This window comes from Carassius carassius, chromosome 47 (assembly GCF_963082965.1).
Source record: "Carassius carassius chromosome 47, fCarCar2.1, whole genome shotgun sequence".
Lineage (NCBI taxonomy): Eukaryota > Metazoa > Chordata > Actinopteri > Cypriniformes > Cyprinidae > Carassius > Carassius carassius.
Window position 1 is genome coordinate 16,841,293 of NC_081801.1, and position 20,968 is coordinate 16,862,260.

Consider the following 20,968-nt stretch of genomic DNA (forward strand, 5'->3'; position numbering starts at 1 on the left):
GATACAAATCATTGCAAAGCAACTTTACAGAAAATTAAGTTTCTACAATATTTAGTAGTAGCTTATAAGTGGTGACTGTCAGTTTATGTGCATATGACAGGAATTTTCAGAAAAATTAATACGAGACGTAGTCAACCAGACGATGAACACTATTAACAGCAATTATTATATGATGCAATCACACTTGTAGCAATATTTGTTAGTAATGTAGATAATACAGCAATAGCAATATTATGTTGTTTCAGGGTTAGCATCATCTGAAATCCTCTGAGGGGTTGGCATCATCTCTTCTCAGGTGTTCTAGATCTTGACTGGAGGTAAATCCCGTGGCAAAACAGAGAAACAAATACAGACATAATGAGCGTAGCTGCTGTTCCAACAAAGTAAAATTAATTAGTTTAACCCAAGCAAAATAATAATAATGTGCATTTGATCAGATACAACTTCAGTCACAAATGTTGCATTAGATGAGATGCATTATTTGAATGCTTGGCGAAAGATATGTGTTTTTAATCTAGATTTAAAGAGAGAGTGTGTGTCTGAACCCCGAACGTTATCAGGAAGGCTAATCCAGAGTTTGGGAGTCAAATGCAAAAAAGCTCTACCTCCTTTAGTGGACTTTGCTATCTTATGAACTACGAAAAGTCCAGCGTTTTGTGACCTTAGGGAGCATGATGGATTGTAGCGTGGTATAAGGCTAGTTAGGTACGCAAGAGCTGAACCATTTAGGGCCTTATAGGCAAGTAATAATAATTTGTAACTGATACAGAACTTTAAAAGTAGCCAGTGCAGAGACTGTAAAAATTGGGGTAATATGATCATATTTTCTTGACCTGGTAAGGAGTTTAGCCGCTGCATTTTGGACTACCTGTAGCTTGTTTATTGAAAATGCAGAACAACCACCTAGAATTGCATTACAATAGTCCAGTCTAGAGGTCATGAATGCATGAACTAGCTTTTCTTTATCAGAAACAGGTAACATGTTTCGTAGCTTGGCAGTGTTTCTAAGATGGAAAAATGCTGTTTTTGTAATATGGGAAATATGTTTTTCAAAAGACAAGTTGCTGTCTAATATCACACCCAGATTTTTGACTGTAGAGGAAGTAACAGTATATCCGTCTTGTTGAAAATTATAATCTACAAGATTCTGTGTACTATTTTTATGTAATCTCTGTTTTATCCAAATGTAATAGGAGAAAATTATTGGTCATACAATCTTTTTCATTTTTAACAGTCTGTTAGCTTAAATAATTTATAAGTTTCATCTGGTCTCGTTGAGATATATAGTTGAGTATCATCAGCATATCAGTGGAAACTAATCCCGTATTTTCTAATAATATTACCAAGGGGCAGCATTTATATTGAAAATAGAGAAGACCTAGGACAGATCCTTGTGGCACTCCATATTTTACTGGTGATAAATGAGATGACTCCCCATTTAAATAAACAAAATTGTAGCGATCAGACAGGTAGGATCTATACCTTCTGTCTTATATCTAGTGGAGAAGATTTGTAATTAGATTAATGCTAATCTTACGTTCAATGTCTGCGGTAATAAATATGGGAAAAAATCGATTTATGACCTTTGAGAATCGATTTTAAATCGACCACATTTTAAAAAACGATTAATCGAAAAATCGATTTTTTTACCCAGCCCTAGAAGCATACATTGAAAAAACACCAACTTGTTTGCAAGCTACAGCCTCTGACGTCACTACCGGCGCAACTATAAACAGGCACCAGGAGAACATGTCATTCTCTTCTTCGTCTTCACTGACTGTTCTGTTTGAAGCGTGCATCTGAAAGAACTGGTAAGAGCGATCATGGCGACTACTAGCAAGCGTTTAAACAATGTGTGCATCTGTGACGGCGTTATTTGACACCCGTGAAAAGCACGCACACGATGTCTTTGAGGAGGAAATCGGCGTGTATTGTGAGTGTTTTTTCAAGGAAAAAGCTCCGCTCTCGTTCGTCTCTCTTACGAAAAAAAAAAAAAAAAAAAGGCAGTCATCTGCTTCCCGCGGTTCAGGACCTACCACTGCTGAGGCACGGAGGAGAATGATCTCGTGAGAATACAGGTGGGTCTGTTTGAATGTTTTAAAGAGGGATTTTCCCTTTCGAGCAGCTCGTAATGGCGGCGGATGAGAGAGAGCCTCGGGAGGATGATTTTATTTCTTTAACACTATCTGATACTGAGGTTAGTGCTCTGCTGGGTTTTTACCCAGGGAAAGCAGGATATATTTGAGGATGGTAAAGAAGCTGAGGCTGAGGCTTCTCAATTCCCCTGCCCTGCTTATGTAGAGCTGTTAGAGGTTATGGATCGCGCCACGGCAAAGTTGAACTTGCCGTGAAAATGCGCTAACAAGATGATGATGTAAGGCCATTAAACAATAAATAAATAAATAAACCCTCGATGAGTGTTTTCTTTCTGACCATAGCCCTCCAGCTCAGGTGATCCTTCCATTTCTGCATGAACTCCATAAAGATATCAAAAAGAAATGAAAGAGGCAAATTTCTTCTCGCATCCCTCGGTTTCGGCATTAGAGTAAATCTGCTGACATCGAGGTGATGCGTGGAAGCGGCTATGAGGGGATGCCCCCTGTAGAAAGAGATAAAAAAAAAAATTATTTCTGCGGGGGAGACATCCTCTCTTAAGCTCCCTCCTTGCCATCTAAGCCACTTCAGAAATTCATCTGGCTTAGATGGCAAGGCATACACAGCAGCAGGTCAGTCTGTGGCTTTGTTACACATGATGGTGGTGCTTCAAGCATATCAGGCTGATCTGCTAAGAGACCTGGGCAAGAAGCAAGGGCCTTTCTCCTGATCAGGTAGCCGCGCCGCACCACGGACCTCTCTCCATGCTACCAAGCAGGCCGCCGCCACCATGGGCGGGACTAGGGCAGCCGTGGTGGCAGCGGAGAGATGTCTATGGATGAACCTGGCAGACATCGGGAAGAAAGAAAAGGCTTTCTTCTCAATACTTAGGTTTCGCCTTCTGAACTTATCGATATTTCCATTGAGACGGTGATCGAGAAGTTCAGGGAGACGAAGGCGCACTCTGCTGCTTTCAGATCCTTCATTCCACAAAGGTCCAGGTCCGAGCCCGAACAACATAGGGTTCCTGGCCTGTCTCGATCTGAGGATCAAAGACGGGCACAGAAGGCTAGTGTCGCGACTCGCGCTCCTCCCCCACCTGCGGGCAGGGGTAAGAGGAATTGTGGATCACGTGGAGGTAAGCAGAACCTAATGGATGTGATCCAGATGAGGCAGCATTCTCGTCCGAATCAGAGTGATACCGAGGAATCTACTCATTCCCTTCAGGGATTTTTTACTTCTGCTTTTATCTTCCCCTTCCTAATTCCCCTGTCACCACCAGCTCTCCACCTGATTGAGGTTAGGTGGAAACCTCTCGCATAACAGTCTCCTATACTGGGCCTATAATGTTTTTGGTTGGTTTTATGTTCATAGCAACAACCTGACTGATGGTCCGGACAAAAAGGAGGCGCCCCTTGAGCGGGGCTCCAGCGCAGGAGGGTAGATGGGTATGTAACCCTCTCTGTATAAACTTATGTGTATTAAATTGCTGGTGGTTATGTGTATAACCTAAAAAATTCTGTGACTTTCCTTTGCAGTGCTCAATTACGGTGTTTACTAAACACTCGCCAGCACCAGCCATCCGGCTTCATGTTCCGGTATTAGGTGGCTGAGATCACAGGCTTCTGTGGGAGCCTCCTTGATCATCAGGCCTGGTACAGCACTGCAGGGAATTTCATGGATGTCCGGCCAGGTCACCCTGAGGGGTCTCCTGGCCGCTTAGTGGTGCTGTCGCATCTAGCGGGAAGTGGAGGTGGCAGTTACAGAAGTCTTCTTGTATATGCTGCCTCACGTGATGCTCTCCTCGCCGGAGGTTTGTAAAATTGAGCTTGCCTCTCCCGTGCGATTCAGCGCCTCTACGATGCTTAGGAACCTTTAGGTACACATGCTAAGCTTTGTGTACTTTCTCAAAACCACATGGTGGTCAGTGAGCATGTGAACACCTTGCACACTTTCTAAAATCCACATAAGTGGTAAGTGTGCATGCAAGACTTTGCGCACTTTCTGAATTCCTGTACGGTTGCGTGGGTTACGCGCTCCACCTCGTTCCCTTTCTTGAGATGATAAGACCTTGGTTCTTTGGGCTTCTTTCAGCCAGTGTGTATTTATTTATACACTTCAAGCTTCGCTTCCCTCAACAAGAGGGGCTATTTGGGCGATTCTCATGGTAGTTTAGCAGCGCTCCCCTTTTTCCAAAAAGGGTCACCTATGAGCGGGCTACTCTGAGCTTGGAGTTCTCATCTCATATGAGACTGAGTTCTCTGTTTTTTCCCCAGAGCGCTCCAATTATGTTTCCATAGATCGAGTTGATGACTCTCAATCATACTGTTTTGAGATGCAACATTCCATCTATGAGCTGCTCTATCAGAGTGCCACAAGAGCCCCTCCTTAGAACAGTAAAGGAATCTTTCCTGATTTCAAGCCTTCAGCTCTACCCTGGGCCGAGGCCCTAACAATTAAGTTGGGTATGTAGCTTAGGCCTTTGGTCGTAAGGGGTACTGTCACAGACAGCCGTCTAAACGTCCAAGAGGCAACTCCCGTGGAAATGGTAGAGTCGTTACTTAGTGCTCGCCATGATTCTGGCCTGCACTCCCCTCAGCATGGTGGCATGGGTATACTGTTCCCCATAGCGCCCCCTAGAGGACGCAGTTCTAAGTTCTCTTGAAAGGGAACATCTCAGGTTATGTAATGTAACCATGGTTCCCTGAGTAGGGAACAAGACACTGCATCCTCTAGCTCCCTGCCATGCTTCATACGCAAGCTTCAGTCGAAGAAGTGAATGACGTGTTCTCCCGGTGCCTGTTTATAGTCACGCCGGAAGTGACGTCAGAGGCTGTAGCTGGCCAACAAGTTGGTGTATTTTCAATGTATGCTTCAGACATGGGTCACGACGAGGTGTTCCCCATAGCGGCCCCTAGAGGATGCAGTGTCTCGTTCCCTACTCAGGGATCCATGTATACATTCCTAACCTGAGAAGTTATTTGTTAATTTAGACACTGTGCTAAATAAAAACCTTGGATTGTTTTGGTTATTTTCAACGAGTTTGTGGATTTGCTCGATCATGGCAGTTTTTAGGGCCTGTCTATAGCTGTACATACTGTTTTTTCCACGCAATTCTAAAAACGTCCAAGTTAGTTTTTCTCCATTTGCACTCAAGACGATGAGTTTCTTTAGTAAAACGCAGACATCTTCGTCAGGCCAAAGAGGATGCCTACAGAAATGGGGACAGATTCTTGTACAATCAGGCCAGGAACACACTGAACAAAGAGATTAGAGTGGCTAAAAAGACCTACGCTAAAAAGTTAGAAGACCAGTTTACTTCCAACGACTCAACTTCAGTTTGGAGAGGACTGAGAGCCATCACAAACTACAAGACACCATCCCCTTGCACTGAGGCTAATCAACGACTTGCTAATGACCTGAATGAGTTTTATTGTAGATTTGAAATCCCCAAAACCCATTCTGACCTACACAACCATTAAAACCTCCTGCAATCCCCCTCTCCATACCTCCTGCTCTTCAAATCTGTGAAGATGATGTGCGCCAGGTCTTCAGGAAGAACAAAAGAAGAAAAGCACCAGGCTCAGATGGCATTACACCAGCCTGTCTGAAAATCTGTGCTGACCAGCTGGCCCCCATCTTTTCACAGATCTTCAACAGATCCCTGCAGTTGTGTGAAGTGCCTTCCTGCTTCAAACGCTCCACCATAATCCCCATTCCAAAGAAACCCAAGATAACAGGACTTAACGACTACAGACCTGTGGCTCTAACGTCTGTCGTCATGAAGTCGTTTGAAAAACTGGTTCTGGCTTATCTGAAGGACATCACTGGACTCTTACTGGACCCCCTGCAGTTTGTTTACTGAGCAAAGAGGTCCGTGGATGATGCAATCAACATGGGATGGCACTTCATCCTGCAACATCTGGACAAAACAGGGACTTATGTGAGGATCCTGTTTGTGGACTTTAGTTCGGCTTTCAACACCATCATCCCAACAACCCTCCAGACCAAACTGACCCAGCTCTATGTTCCTAGCTCTATCTGTCAGTGGATCACCAGCTTTCTGACAGATAGGCAACAGTTAGTGAGACTGGGGAAATTAATGTCAAACAGCTGCTCCACCAACACTGGTGCCCCTCAGGGATGTGTTCTCTCCCCTCTGCTCTTCTCCTTGTACACCAACGACTGCACGTCTAAAGACCCCTCTGTCAAGCTCCTGAAGTTTGCAGACGACACTACAGTCATCGGCCTCATCCAGGACGGTGATGAGTCTGCTTACAGACAAGAGGTTGAGCAGCTGGCTGTCTGGCGCAGTCTTAACAACCTGGAGTTGAACACGCTCAAAACAGTGGAGATGATCGTGGACTTTAGGAGAAACCCCCCTGCACTTTCCCCACTCACCATCATGAACAGCACTGTGACTGCAGTGGAGTCATTCAGATTCCTGGGAACCACCATCTCTCAGGACCTCAAGTGGGACAATCACATTGACTCCATTGTGAAAAAGGCCCAGCAGAGGTTGTACTTCCTTCGCCAGCTGAGGAAGTTTAACCTGCCACAGGAGCTGCTGAGACAGTTCTACTCAGCCGTCATTGAGTCTGTCCTGTGCACTTCAATAACCGTCTGGTTTAGTTCAGCAACAAAATCAGACATCAGAAGACTACAGAGAACTGTTCGGACTGCTGAAAGGATTATTGGTGCTCCCCTGCCCACCCTTCAAGAACTGTATACATCCAGAGCGAGGAAAAGGGCTCAGAAAATCACTCTGGATCCCTCACATCCAAGTCACCCCATCTTTGAACTTTTGCCATCTGGCCGGTGCCTCAGAGCCGCAAATACCAGAAGAGCAAGGCACAAGAACAGTTTCTTCCCCCAGGCAATCTACCTCATGAACAGTTAAATGCTCCCCACTTATGCTTATGCAAAAAATGTGCAATATCCTTATATTTATTTGTTACCCCTCCATCCTAGTACATCCCTGCATCTTACTCAATCCTATTCGATTATCATTTATAGCACAATTGTTTATACACTTACTTATTTGCCTAAAGTATTTTTTATTTTTTTTGTCTGTGTGTTGTTGTCTCTGTGTACTGGAAGCTTATGTCACTATAACAAATTCCTTGTATGCGCAAGCATACTTGGCAATAAAGCTCTTTCTGATTCTGATTCTGATTCTGATTCTTGAGAGAGTGAGTATTACTGTTATACCATGGCACAGTACGTTTTTCTCTAAAGTTTTTCAGTTTGATGGGGGCAAAAGCTTCTAATGTATTAGAGAAAATAGTGCCCATGTTGCCAGTCATTTCGTCTAGTTCATGTGTATTTTTGGGTACACATGGCAGTTGAGATAAATCAGGCAGGTTATTTGTGAATCTGTCTTTGGTGGATGGAACAATAGTTCTGCCCAGACCACTTAATATCAGTGATACGCAGCATGCACAATACAAGGAAATGGTCGGTAACATCATCACTTTGAGGCACGATATCTTTATCAGTAAGATTGATTCCATGCGATATAATTAAATCTACTGTATGATTAAAATGATGAGTGGGCCCGGTGACATTTTGCTTGACTCCAAAAGAGTTTATTAGGTCAGTAAACGCAAGTCCCAATGCATCATTTGTATTATCAACATGAATATTAAAATATCCGATGATTAACGCTTTATCAACTGTAACCAAAAGTTCTTAGAGGAAATCTGCAAATTATTTTAGGAATTCTGTATACGGCCCTGGTGGTCTATACACAGTAGCCAGAGCAAGAGATACATTAGATTTCTTTTGCATGTCTGACAGTGTAACATTAAGCAGAAGTATTTCGAATGAGTTAAACCTGTATCCTGTTTTCTGGGTAACGTTGAGAATATCACTATATATTGTTGCTACACCTCCATCACGACCAGTCTGACGGGGCTCATGCTTATAACAGTATTTATGTGCTCAAACTTTGTTTTTGTTCATTTATTTTAAATTTTTCTGGTTTAATCACGATAATATTTTTTTTCTAGATCCTACATTAAATTTATATACATTTGTTACAAGTTGCACTGAGTAAATACAGCTGGATAAAACAAAAACTTTACTTCTTCATTTCTTCATTTCAGACTACAAAGCAACAAAATTATACGTGTTTATTTTAAAGGTGGGTGATTCTTTTCCTTAATGTTCTTCAGTATATTTATTATTAGAATAGAGAGAGGAGAGGAAATTATATATAGAGGGGTAAAGGGATTGGGAAGTGATCTCAATTTGCTTAATTATACTTCTTGTGGATTAAATTTTAAGGGTGATCACAAAATACCTGTCAAAGCAGGCATTTGAATTTACTCAATCTGACCCAAATACAAACAAGCGTTCTCCAGACATACGAACTGCCTGCTTCTTTCTTCTCTCTTTTTTGTTTACTTTTCATTTGGGGGTTACTTCACAAAAACCTCAGAGTTCAGAGACCACCAGGCAAAACAACATGGAACAAAAGTCTTAGGCAACAGGGGCTTGTTGTGAGTTTGTTCCGGATCAAGAAAGACCCATTTAGGGAGAAGTGTTGAAAGGGTGTGCATGTACTACAGTGAACTGCAATATGTAGCAAATACGAGATGTGAAAAAAGGGAGAGGAAGATGAAACAGGGAAGAAAGCTCTCAGGGGTGTGAGCGATGCCCTCTGTAACTTTGATGCAAGTTCTCTAAATGTGAATTCAAGAGAGAAAGAGAGAGAAACTAAGAGCATCATTCATTTTAGTGATCATATCCATCACTTGAGCTCATTACCCCAATGGGGATAAATGAATAGATTTGTTCAATTTAATTTCCATAATGATGAGAAGTTCTACATTTGAGCTTATTATGTTTTTTAATCATATTATTTGTCTCCCTCTCTTGACATCAAAGCAGCGCAGGGGTTTAAAATGAGAAGGGTTTATCAAAAGTACACATTCTGTGAAAAAGATGGCAGATGAACTGAGAGTTTTCAGAAGTCCCTTTAAACCATCTGCTACTATGAAACCATAAAACCGTGTGTGGTAAGGATGCCAAATGTGCCGGTACTTCCAGAACCAGGCGATACTTAGTAGTAAAAAAAAAAATATGGTCACAATTTATTTTAGGGTCCAATTCTCACTATTAAATAACCATTAACTATGACTTTTGGCTCAATTAACTCCTTATTTGCTGCTTATTAATAGTTTATAAGGTAGTTGTTAAGTTTAGGGTATTGGGTAGGATTATGGATGTCATGCATTATATGTACTTTATAAGCACTAATAAACAGCTAATATGTTAATAATAGACATGCTAATAAGCAACTAGTTATTAGTGTGAATTGGACCCTATACTAAAGTGTTACCAAATATATCAAAACCAATAAATAATAGGCTATTTTCTTCCCGGGTTTTGAGGCTGGCTCGAGAAATGTTCAGTTTTTATGGGCATGCCACATTGAAGACTTGGAAGAAAATATCCACTGCTGTGATTGGATAATAGTTTTGCATAGTAAACTACATTTCTGTGTGTCTGTTTGACAAGCTACATCCTTCATAGTTGGAGCCTTCTGTTACTTTGGTTAGACACATACACATAATCAGGACATATCAAGCGATCTATTACAAAGCAATAGTGACGTACTGCAAATATTTTTTACTCACATATGTGTGCTGCACTATTCCTGTCGGATCTGATATACTGTAGACTGTACATATTTGCTTTTTAATGTCAGTCTTTCTGCAAATCCAGCGTTGACCTGTGTCTTGTTTACAAAGAAATCCATGGTGGAATGTGAACAAGTGAACAAACGCTCAATATTTGACTCACGTGAGCTGAAACTTCATCAAAAATAAATGCATTCCTAATATCTGAATTCAAAAGAATTTTACGCAGTGACCATGTTCTTCCACAGCCAGGCACTGCACAATATTTTGTTATTTTCAATGACATGCTTATTGCTTGGTTGCTCGGTCTGGTTTAGGGTTTATGTGATTTAATGTACCTACTATGTCATGCACGAATCATTGGGCGGGGCTACAGAATTAGGCATTGATGTTCTTCTGTGGAGGTAGTGTTTAATATATCTATTATAGATAGGAACATTCCAGGAACTGGCATTCGCTGGGCCTGGTATCATTAAAAGCTTTTATTTCAGTAACAAGGACATTTTCAGTTCTGAAACTTATAGTAAATTATTTTAGCACGATGACCCCTTATATATCAAAAGCTCAAGTAAAAGCTGATTTACAATTCATGACCCCTTTAAGAAAATAAAAATCAGATGTGTGTAAAATTATCGGGTTTTTTATCGTTTTGAAAGATACTCAATAAAACGAATCAAAATAAAGAAAAAACTGTAAAAAAAAAAAAGAAAAAGAAAAAAAAGAAAAGTTTTTTTTTTTAATGTAATTTATTCCTGTGATGGCAAAGCTGAATTTTCAGCAGCTCTTCATTGTCACATGGTCCTTCAGAAATCATTCTAATACTCTGATTTGCTGTTCAATAAACATTTCAACATCAATGTTGAAAACAGTTGTGCTTCTTTTTTTAGGATTCTTTAATGAATAGAAGTTCAAAAGAACAGCATTTATTTGGAATACAAATCAATATTATAAATGCCGTTATTGTCACCTGTGATTAATTGAATGCACATTTGCTGAAAAAAGTATATATATTAAACAGTAGTGTGCGTTTTGAAAATATTACAGCAAAATTGCTGCTAAAATTGACTGAGACATATATGAAGTAAAGTATGTTCAATGGCATATATTAGATATGCTCTGGCATTTCTATCAAGTCCTGAATCTTTGGTATCGTGACAACCCTAGTGTGGGTTTTTTTCATACAAAATTCATATATCACATTGCTGATGCATGCTACAGACCTAAAGCTTATGACATGTGGTGACATCTTTTCCACTCAGATGGTCTGGTTGACTGTATGGATCCGGACTGTTGCATGCAGAGCTCTTGTGTAACCAATCCTCTGTGCCGTGGATCACGTGACCCACTTCAGGTTATTCAGCAGAGCCAATCAGAGTTCCAGAAAGTCCCATCCTTTTATGACAGAATCAAGATGGTTGTGGGTAAAGACAGCACTCACATCATACCAGGAATCAACCCATTCAATGCCAGGTACCTCATCTGCCCTGTGCTGTGAGAGACTAAATTACTAAATGTATCATGCGCTAATATTGTATTAATGCGTGCAGCCTGGCATCTCTGATTCGAGGTCAGGTTTTGACCTCAGATGGCACTCCTTTGGTGGGCGTCAATGTAACCTTTGTGAAGTACCCCCACTATGGTCACACCATGACCCGCCAGGATGGCACGTGAGTAACTTCACATTATTTAAGCCCCTTTTGAAATGTCAACATACAGTTGAGTATGTACTGAAATATATCTCCTGTGCTGGCTCTCCCTAGTTTTGATCTGGTGGCCAACGGTGGAGGCTCTCTGACTTTGCATTTTGAGCGGGCTCCATTTCTGAGTCAGGACCGGACGGTGTGGCTGCCCTGGAATCGCTTCTATGCCATGGACACTGTGGTGCTACAGATGGAAGAGAAAACCATGACCAGATGTGACCTGAGTGGTTTTGTCAGGCCTGATCCTGTGGTTCTTCCCTCCCCACTTTCTTCCTTCTTCAGCTCCAACCCTTCAGAGAAACACATCCTCCCTGAGAGCCAGGTGCCACATTCAACACCACTACCATCACTTTTCATTTAATTCACTTTCATTTAGGTCATTACATTCTTCCGTTGGCTTTTTATTTGGGTTTTATATTCTCCATTACTCTCCTTCTTCACTCTTGGCTGGTCTTTTGTTGTTAATCTTAGTTTTCGCTCTCGAACTCCTTTTGATTCATTCACATCCTCATACCTTTCTCGCAATCACGGTTTCTCTCCCCTGCTCACAGTTCATCTCTTTTATCTCCACTCTAAGGTAGTCTTCTAAGACTTTTTGATTTTTAGTACTTTTAGAATCCATTCACCCACTTTTCGCATCCTCTCACTGTCCAGGTGCTTCACGAGCAGGTGGAGATCCCTGGCACCGGTCTTAAACTTTGCTATTTGAGCTCCAGGACCTCAGGCTACCTCTCACTGCTCAAGGTGATCCTGACCCCAGCTCTAGTGCCTCTCAGCCTGGCCAAAGTGCACCTGATGGTGGCCGTCGAGGGTCATGTCCTTCAGAAATGGTTCCATGCATCTCCTAACCTGGCTTACATGTATATCTGGGACAAGACTGATGCCTATAGGCAGAGGGTCCATGGCCTGACTGAGGCTTTGGGTAAGTGGGATATGGAGTCATGTCAGGAAAACAGGTGTATTTTAACTGTTATCTCGTTTCTTGTCTATGCTATTGTCCTTTACCTTGTGTCTTCTCCTAATTTGAGCTCCAAAACACAGATAGTTTCGTATTTTAATGAGACTTTCTGTCTCTCATCCATTATGGTGTGTGCCAGCAGCAAAATCTTCCTGTAAGCTAATGAATTGTTATGTCTCCGCTCGGTGATGGAGTGTTTAATTAAGATAGCACAGCTTTGCTCTTCCTCTAAGTGTCTTCCTTCTCTGTCATTTTCGCCTTCATTCATCACATTTCTTTCCTGTCCCTCTTTCCATCTGTCAATCTCTATAGTGTCTGTGGGCTACGAGTATGAGACGTGTCCCAGTCAGATCCTGTGGGAGAAGAGGACAGCTGTGCTGCAGGGATACGAGCTCAACCCCTCAAACTTGGGCAGCTGGTCTCTAGACAAACACCACATGCTGAATGTCCGCAGCGGTATGATATGGAAACACCTAATGAAACAACTTCATATATGTTTCTTCAGACTTCAGCTCCATCTTTACTCAAATACACCTTTCTGTAATTTCAAGTAAGACTTATTTTACTGGTGGGTTTGATTTTGGATGCAGCTTAATTCTGCAGTGCAGTGGCCTTTGGGTACCAGTTTTTCCCATCCCTGAATTGGGAGTTGAAAACACACATACACAAATCAATCAGTCAGTCAGTCAATAAATCAATCAATCCCTCCTTAGTCAGGCTTATTACAATAAGCCAAGATGTATTTCCTATGAGACACTTGTTTTGTGAAATGCAGAAGGGACAGGTCATCCCTGCAGCTGATAGTTCATTCAAGCTTCTCCAAGAAAAAATTTCCATTACTTACTCTGTTTGAAATGTGTTGGTATTAAGCACCATTATAGAACAGAAGTTACTGCATGCTTTTTCACACCTGTTTAGCTTCAGGCTTTTGCAGCAACTAAATTTCTCCTTCCGAAGACTTATTCCCTTGCTTTAGGAGATAGGGAGGTTTGAGTTAAAAACAACAATTTATTGTGATTAAAGCTTGGCTAGTGGAAAGTCAAATAAGGACATAGAGCTGGAGAGCATGCCAGTGACCTATAAAACAACTCATATTTTGCCTAATATTGATATTTTTATGCACATTTGTCATTGCTCATAATTTCATTACTGCATTAGGGTGAAATTCTGTGTGTTTGAGGGGCAAGTAATTTTTTTTGGTTATTATGAGGTCTTTAATGACTGCTGGTTTCACACTATCGATCATGGAATGCAGTAAATATGTCACACTGTAGAAATTGATGCTTTCATTTAAGCATCACATTTGTGCATTTAAAGACCATTAGAAATTGGTTATGTTTGGAATCTCAATCAGTTGCGCTTAGTGGCAGTGTTTGATTTATTTCACGCAGGCATCCTCCATAAGGGCAGCGGTGAGAATATCTTCCTCTCCCAGCAGCAGCCGCCCATCATCAACAGTATTTTGGGTAATGGCCGAAGACGCAGCATCTCATGCCCAAGCTGCAGTGGGATGGCTGAGGGCAACAAGCTGCTGGCGCCGATGGCTGTAGCCTGTGACGGAGAGGGTAACCTGTACGTGGGTGACCTTAACTTTGTGCGGAGGGTCTATCCGTCCCTCAATACCACAGCTGTACTGGAGCTCAGGTAAAGCTGATAGGATGCACAGCTGACAACATTAAAACAGCATTTGTAATTAATTTCACCTCTATAATTACTGAGGTGCATTATTAAGTAGAACAGAATATTCTGCTGAAATAATAATTGGCTGGAGTTGGTTTTAAAAAAAAATGAGATCAGCAAATGAATGAGGCTTAAATTCCAAGATCCACTGACAGGAAAAGATGTCAGAAGCATAAAAATAATAATTAAATCTTGTCATTTGATATTGTTCTGTTAAATCAAGGGTTTCCCATGAGCGCCACAGCTCAGTATGTCAGAGCACCTGCACTGACCACAAAGTCAACAGTTGCTGCAGTTTGATGAAGGATAGTAATAAACACTTGACATGCATTGATGAATCATGCACTACTACACCAACGACATTCATTATGAAAATAAATGAGTTCAGTTTTGATTTAATGTTGTTTTTAACAACTTGAATAGCTTTTACAATAATATGTTTTGATAATTTATTCAAACCGATGCATTATTTTTCTCTTCTCTTCCCTTGCTCCACAAAGAAATAAAGATTTGAGACACAGGTAATTAAAATAAATGCATAATGCAAATAATATTTATCATGTCTGCATATCTAAATAGCATGCTAATGTGTCTGAAAACTAACATTGTGCTTGTGTCCTGCTCTTTTCTGCAGCTCATTGTTTGTAGCAGAATTTCTCTCTGGACTTTATTTTTCTTCTTTTCTATCAAATAGTTTTCTTTTTTTTGAGCTCCAATTATTTTACCAGCAATGAACTATTCACATTTCATCATGTTCACCAAGGTAACCATGCTGTTTTTCAGAGGATTTTATTAAGAGACATTCTCCCATTTGCCCTATTTCCATAGCAACAATCCAAGCCATAAGTACTACTTGGCAGTGGATCCGGTGTCGGGTTCTTTGTTCCTGTCAGACACCAACTCCCGGCAGATCTACCGCGTTCGCTCTCTGAATGGGGCGAGACCGCTTCTGGATAACGCTCAGGTGGTGGCAGGGACAGGAGAGCAGTGCGTCCCATTCGATGAGGCTCGCTGTGGTGACGGAGGAAAGGCAGTGGAGGCCACACTTATGAGCCCAAGAGGTGATGATTTTTAAAGGAAATATTTCGCTTTTCTTCTTTTTCTGTGAGTTGGGAGGGGCAAAAATTACACACAGCACTACACCTTACTATATACTACATCCTTCTTCAGAGTTAGCTTTTACGCAAGACAAAGCAGCATTTCAACGCTGTGATGCTTTACAATTACGACAGACGCATTTTTATTTTCCTTGAACCTAGAAAGCATCACCATTTAATCCCTTAGACAATTACCAGGTGCTGTCATTTTCTGTGCTATGGCAGACCTCAGTGACCTGTAATTGTCTAGGCTCCACACATCATTCTTAAAGCCCAGCATGGCCACTGATGTGAGGAAAATAAACGACACAGAAAGTAAATAGAGATCGTAAGGTTAGTAGACTGCACTCGGAGACCGACTCTGCCTTCTTATCTCAGAATAAAACGCGCTCTGACATGATCACCGTGAAAGCACGAATCAAACTGTAGCAGTCGAGCAGCACAGCGCCTGACTCGTTTCCAGGTCATTGCTCCTAAACACACAGACTACTAATTATTTTACCTTTAAAGACACGTTTGCGCTCTGGAATATCTGAATGGGTGGAAAATCAGTCAGATACTTGGGGAGCAGTTAAATTCTTTAGGAGAATCTGCAGTGACATTGACGAGACTTTCAAGAAGAAGACATTTACCATATTTAGACAATTATAACAATACATAATTCTGGCTCAACTGACCTTTTTTAATAGCAGGTGAATGTTTTCTACATTGTTGAAACACATACTACTTATAGCATGTCTTAATATGAGCTTTATCATGCACCAGTATTGAGTTTCGTCACCGTCCTTTCTTTCATGCAGGTGTTGCATTGGATAAGAACGGCCTGATGTACTTTGTGGATGCTACTATGATACGAAAAGTGGATCAGAATGGTATTATCTCCACTCTGATAAAGACCAATGACCTTACTGCAGTCAGGCCCCTCAGCTGTGACTCCAGCATGGACGTCAGCCAGGTTGTTATTTCTTTCCTCAACTCCTAAAAAGTTGTGCGTAAGTGCGTAATTCAGATGCCCTGTAATGCGTATATATGTGTAATGCATCTTATTTGAATTTGTCTACAGTGTGTGCAAGTTCAAATTCATTTCTTGAATGTCACATACAACTAATCTCAATGGGTATGAAAATGAATCAGCTTCATTTGTCATTTGTTTAGGTCATTTTTAATGCAGAAGCAATGAAATTTGTGTCCTTGCATAGAAACAATCCATTAAAACTAACACTGTTATTTATTAAGATTATTTTATGGAATCAGAGAGAGATAATTCATGTATAAGAGCATTTTATTTTTTAAATACCAGAAGGAAATAGACTGTCAGAAATAGGAAATGCATTCAGTTTGACCAGAAGCAAGGATAAAACAGATCCCCTTTGGGGAATTAAATGAACAGAAAGAGACATATCAGAAGCAAAGGCAGGGAAATCCCACTGGGCAAAGCTGAATTTACACTCTCAGACCACAACTGCTCAACATGCCCAATTAGTGTCCTTTTTTATGTTAACGTGCTCTTTTATGTTTCTTAACATTTGTTGTTTCAGGTACGTCTGGAGTGGCCTACAGACCTGGCCATCAACCCTATGGACAACTCTCTGTATGTGCTAGAGAATAACGTCATCCTGCGTATCTCTGAGAACCACCTGGTCAGCATTATTGCAGGGCGGCCCATGCACTGTCAGGTCCCTGGCATTGATTACTCGCTCAGCAAACTAGCCATCCATTCTGCCTTGGAGAGCGCCACAGCCATCGCCATCTCCCACTCAGGTGTGCTCTATATTGCTGAAACCGACGAGAAGCGCATCAACCGCATACGGCAAGTTAGCACCAGCGGTGAGATCTCTCTGCTTGCCGGTGCTGCCTCTGAATGCGACTGTAAGAATGACGTCAACTGCAACTGTTTCTCAGGAGATGAAGGCTATGCTGCGGACGCCAGCCTTAATTGTCCCGCTTCAGTAGCTGTGTCACCAGATGGTACCCTGTACATCGCTGACCTGAACAATATCCGTGTACGTTCGGTCCGCAGCAACTGCCCCAATGCCACAGCAAGTGGACAATATGAAGTGGGTTCATCTCTAGAACAGGAGCTATATGTGTTTGGTCCTGACGGCCTTCATAGGCAGACGGTTAGCCTCATTACAGGCTTGGCACTCTATAACTTTACCTACGGGCTGGACGGAGAGTTGGCAGCAATTACTGATGCCTCTAACAATACGCTTCGGGTGAGGAGGGAGGCGTCTGGCTCTGTCAGGCTTGTCCTATTGCCAGAGAACCAGGTGGTAACACTGGGAATGGACCCAGCCAGCAGCCTACGTTCCGTGTCCGCTCTCAGCCAGGAAGTGGCACAACTCGGTTATTACACTAACACAGAACTTTTAGCCTCCAAGTCAGATGAGACCGGATGGACAAACTTTTACAAGTGAGTATGAAATGTGCAGTGTGTTAATAGAACTTTGAGATAAATGGAAAATCTGGAAATCGTAAAGAAAAATTATAATAATAAAAAAGTTTCAATGAAAATAACTTACTTTTAAAAATGCCGAAAAGGCTAACAACAACACTGCATCTAGATGTGTTTGGTTATCGTCTGATTAATAACTGCTGCAATATGCAGTAAAACTCTTTTTATTAAATTTTTTTTTTTTTTTTTTTGTAATACATTGTTTATTGTGCAGTGTTAATAAGGTTATCTATATTAAGCCCAGTATACATAAAAGGAGGCTTCTTTGCAGTGAAATGATTGATATTGAGTTAATTTAAAATGACTTTGTGATGTTTCAGCGCATTTAGTATTTTGTTAAACTAAGTAGAGAATATAATGCAGATTTTTCAGCTAAAAATGCTGAGTGCAAAAGTTTGGTGACCGTGCATCCAGAATTTTGACTTCTGTTTCTAAGCACTGTGCTTTTCATCTGCCTAGTATCTTCATCTGGTGTCAGAGCAGAGGATGTTTTTACAGCACTGCTTTGGTCCTGCTTCCATCTAGTGTCTGTATGCTAGAACTGCTCTAGACATTTAAATAGATGTACAGTTATGTTTTATTGTTAACTATAATTGTTTATTTTATTAATAAAACACATAACAAAATAACTAAAACTTAAACTAAAATACAAAAGAGAATACAAATAAAATGTAATATATATATATATATATATATATATATATATATATATATATATTTATTTTTATTTTTATTTTTATTTTTATTTTTTTTTTTCTACTAAAATAGTATTAAAATAACATTGGTATCAAACACAGAAAACTTTTTTCTAAATTAATAAAAAATATTTCTGCGGACACTGCTGGCTATTTATTATATTAATATTAGTGAGTTTTGTCTTATATCTCTACTTCTCAGCTATGACAGTGAGGGTCGTCTAACCAATGTCACTTATCCCACTGGTGTGGTGACCAGTCTGCATCGTGAGATGGAGGAGACCATCAATATTAACATGGAGAGCTCAAACAGAGATGATGATGTCACAGTCATCACTAATCTCTCGTCCGTAGAGGCGTCCTTCACTGTGGTTCAAGGTACACAACCACAACACATCTACAGAACACATCTCAGTCCCGATCTCATGCTGGTTCCCCCCATTTTCCCTCTAAATTGCATCCATTAAGACCAAAACACACAGTAGGCAGGTTGACAGGGAGGCCACAGTTGAATGTGTGGAGTCCAGCAGAGCAGAGAAATAATCCGTTTATAATTTACTATAGGCCCCTTTAGGGGTTCTTTCTAAAAGCAAAAGCTTGAAGGCTTAAGCTCATCTCTTTATATCCAGTAGATAATGTGTTGATAGATTCTCTTGCACAACTTGCTTGTTACTTCCTGTAAAGAGTATGCTTTTGCTGTTTACTCAAGACAAATTACATGAAAACGTACCGTTTGGGTGCCTTCTGCTTGTTAGCGGTGTATCAAAATGCACTTGGATTTTTGTTATGACTTTAAAATTGTACTTGATTGTGTTTCCCAGGTACATTTCTGTGGAAAGCAGCATCTGATCCAATTATAGCTTGTAAATGGAAATAAAGATGTTTGTGCTGCCTTTAGCCAAAGCTAAATCTTCTTTATACCAAAAGCTGCATTATACAGATCCGGCCCACAGTGATGCGTTTCCCCTAATCCACAATAGACTGTCAGATCAGAATTAATACTGAAATTAAACGAGGCTGGATTTAGGGAACACTTCATATTAAGTCGCCCTTAATACAAACATTAAATACTTAACAGATAAATAAATTATAGTTAAAGTGCATCAATGCCATGAAACAATTTTTATATATTTTCAAATGCATTTCACTACCATTTTATCTGTCGGGACTTTTCTGGACTGTACAGTAGATGTTAGGATATATGTATAAAATAACACTTTTTTTCAGTGTGGATGCATTAAATTGATCAAAAGTAACAATAAAATAATTTATAATGTTACAAAATATATATTTTTTCTGTGATGGTTTTTAATATTCACATTTAAAATCATCACAGAATCCTTAAAAAAAAATTGTATCACAGTTTCCACAAAAGTATCCACATGTTCTAAGATTTATAATATGTAATGTTTCTTGGTCACCAAATCAGCATATTAGAATGATTTCTGAAGGATCATATGATCTTCAGTAATGATACTGAAAATTCAGCTTTCCATCACAGGAATAATTTACATTTTAAAATACTTTAAGATAAATAACAATTATTTTAAATGACTGTTTTTGCTGTATTTTGGATAAAAAATGCATGCTTGAAAAGTGCAAGAGACTTCTTTGAAAAAAAAAGTACCTAAACTTTTAAATGGTAGTGTATTTACATTCATAATGAGATGTAAAATATTATATAATGCTTGTTTATAATGTACTATTTAAAGAGTATAAAAAAAAGTATTTTAAAATCCTTGTCGACCTATATTCTTCTTTGTCTTTTCACAGACCAAGTGAGAAATAACTATCAGTTGTACCACAACGGCACACTGCGAGTATCCTATGCTAATGGAATGGGCATCAGCTTTCACATCGAACCGCACATCATTGCAGGATCAGTGAGCCCGACTATCGGGAGACGCAACATCACCCTACCCACTGACAGTGGCCTTAACTCTATCGAATGGCGCATGAGAAAAGAGCTGACCAAGGGCAAGGTCACAGTGTTTGGCAGGAAGTTGCGCGTAAGCTTTTCTTTTTTACCATTGAAGTCAGTTGTCAAGTAAAGTCCATTCTATTTGTGTTGCACTTTTCAAAGAAGCTTTACAGAAATTCAGAATGTTAATGTTTATTATAATGTCTTGCCTGGAAGTTTCTAGTATGAGTAAGAGCTTGATTAGCTGGTTCAGGTGTGTCTAATTGGGGTAGGAGCTAAACTCTTCAGGACACCGGCCCTTCAGGACCGAGCATGGGCACCCCTGGTTTAGATCCTTTAATAAACCTTAAATGTTTTCCTGCAGGTCCACAGCAGAAACCTTCTGTCCATTGACTATGACCGCAACACCAGAACAGAGAAGATCTATGATGACCACCGCAAGTTCACTCTGCGCATCATCTATGACGCCCAGGGCCGACCGGCCACCTGGCTTCCCAGCAGTAGCTTAGCCCTGGTCAATGTGTCTTATTCACCCACCGGCCGATTGGTGGGCTTGCAGAGGGGCAGCATGAGTGAGAAAAGCGAGTTTGACACATTTGGACGGATCCTGTCCCGAACCTTTGTTGATGGGAAAGTTTGGAGATTCAGCTACACGGACAAAGTGAGTTGACTCTTCAGAACCACAATAAAGCACTTGTTTTTCCTATAGTGTTCATGTATAT

At 40.6% G+C, this 20,968-nt stretch overlaps 1 protein-coding gene across 1 annotated transcript in view; it reads left to right on the forward strand.

The window, feature by feature from the left end:
• LOC132130318 (teneurin-2-like) overlaps positions 1 to 20,968 on the forward strand; it is a 199,820-nt gene that overhangs the window by 174,104 nt on the left and 4,748 nt on the right. The window contains exons 13-25 of the mRNA XM_059542002.1: positions 11,000 to 11,210; positions 11,288 to 11,407; positions 11,501 to 11,762; positions 12,095 to 12,362; positions 12,711 to 12,854; positions 13,790 to 14,042; positions 14,579 to 14,599; positions 14,907 to 15,139; positions 15,976 to 16,130; positions 16,714 to 17,588; positions 18,528 to 18,703; positions 20,099 to 20,334; positions 20,611 to 20,907. Of these exons, the coding sequence (XP_059397985.1) occupies positions 11,000 to 11,210; positions 11,288 to 11,407; positions 11,501 to 11,762; positions 12,095 to 12,362; positions 12,711 to 12,854; positions 13,790 to 14,042; positions 14,579 to 14,599; positions 14,907 to 15,139; positions 15,976 to 16,130; positions 16,714 to 17,588; positions 18,528 to 18,703; positions 20,099 to 20,334; positions 20,611 to 20,907 (3,251 nt within the window). The remainder of the gene's footprint in view (positions 1 to 10,999; positions 11,211 to 11,287; positions 11,408 to 11,500; positions 11,763 to 12,094; positions 12,363 to 12,710; positions 12,855 to 13,789; positions 14,043 to 14,578; positions 14,600 to 14,906; positions 15,140 to 15,975; positions 16,131 to 16,713; positions 17,589 to 18,527; positions 18,704 to 20,098; positions 20,335 to 20,610; positions 20,908 to 20,968) is intronic.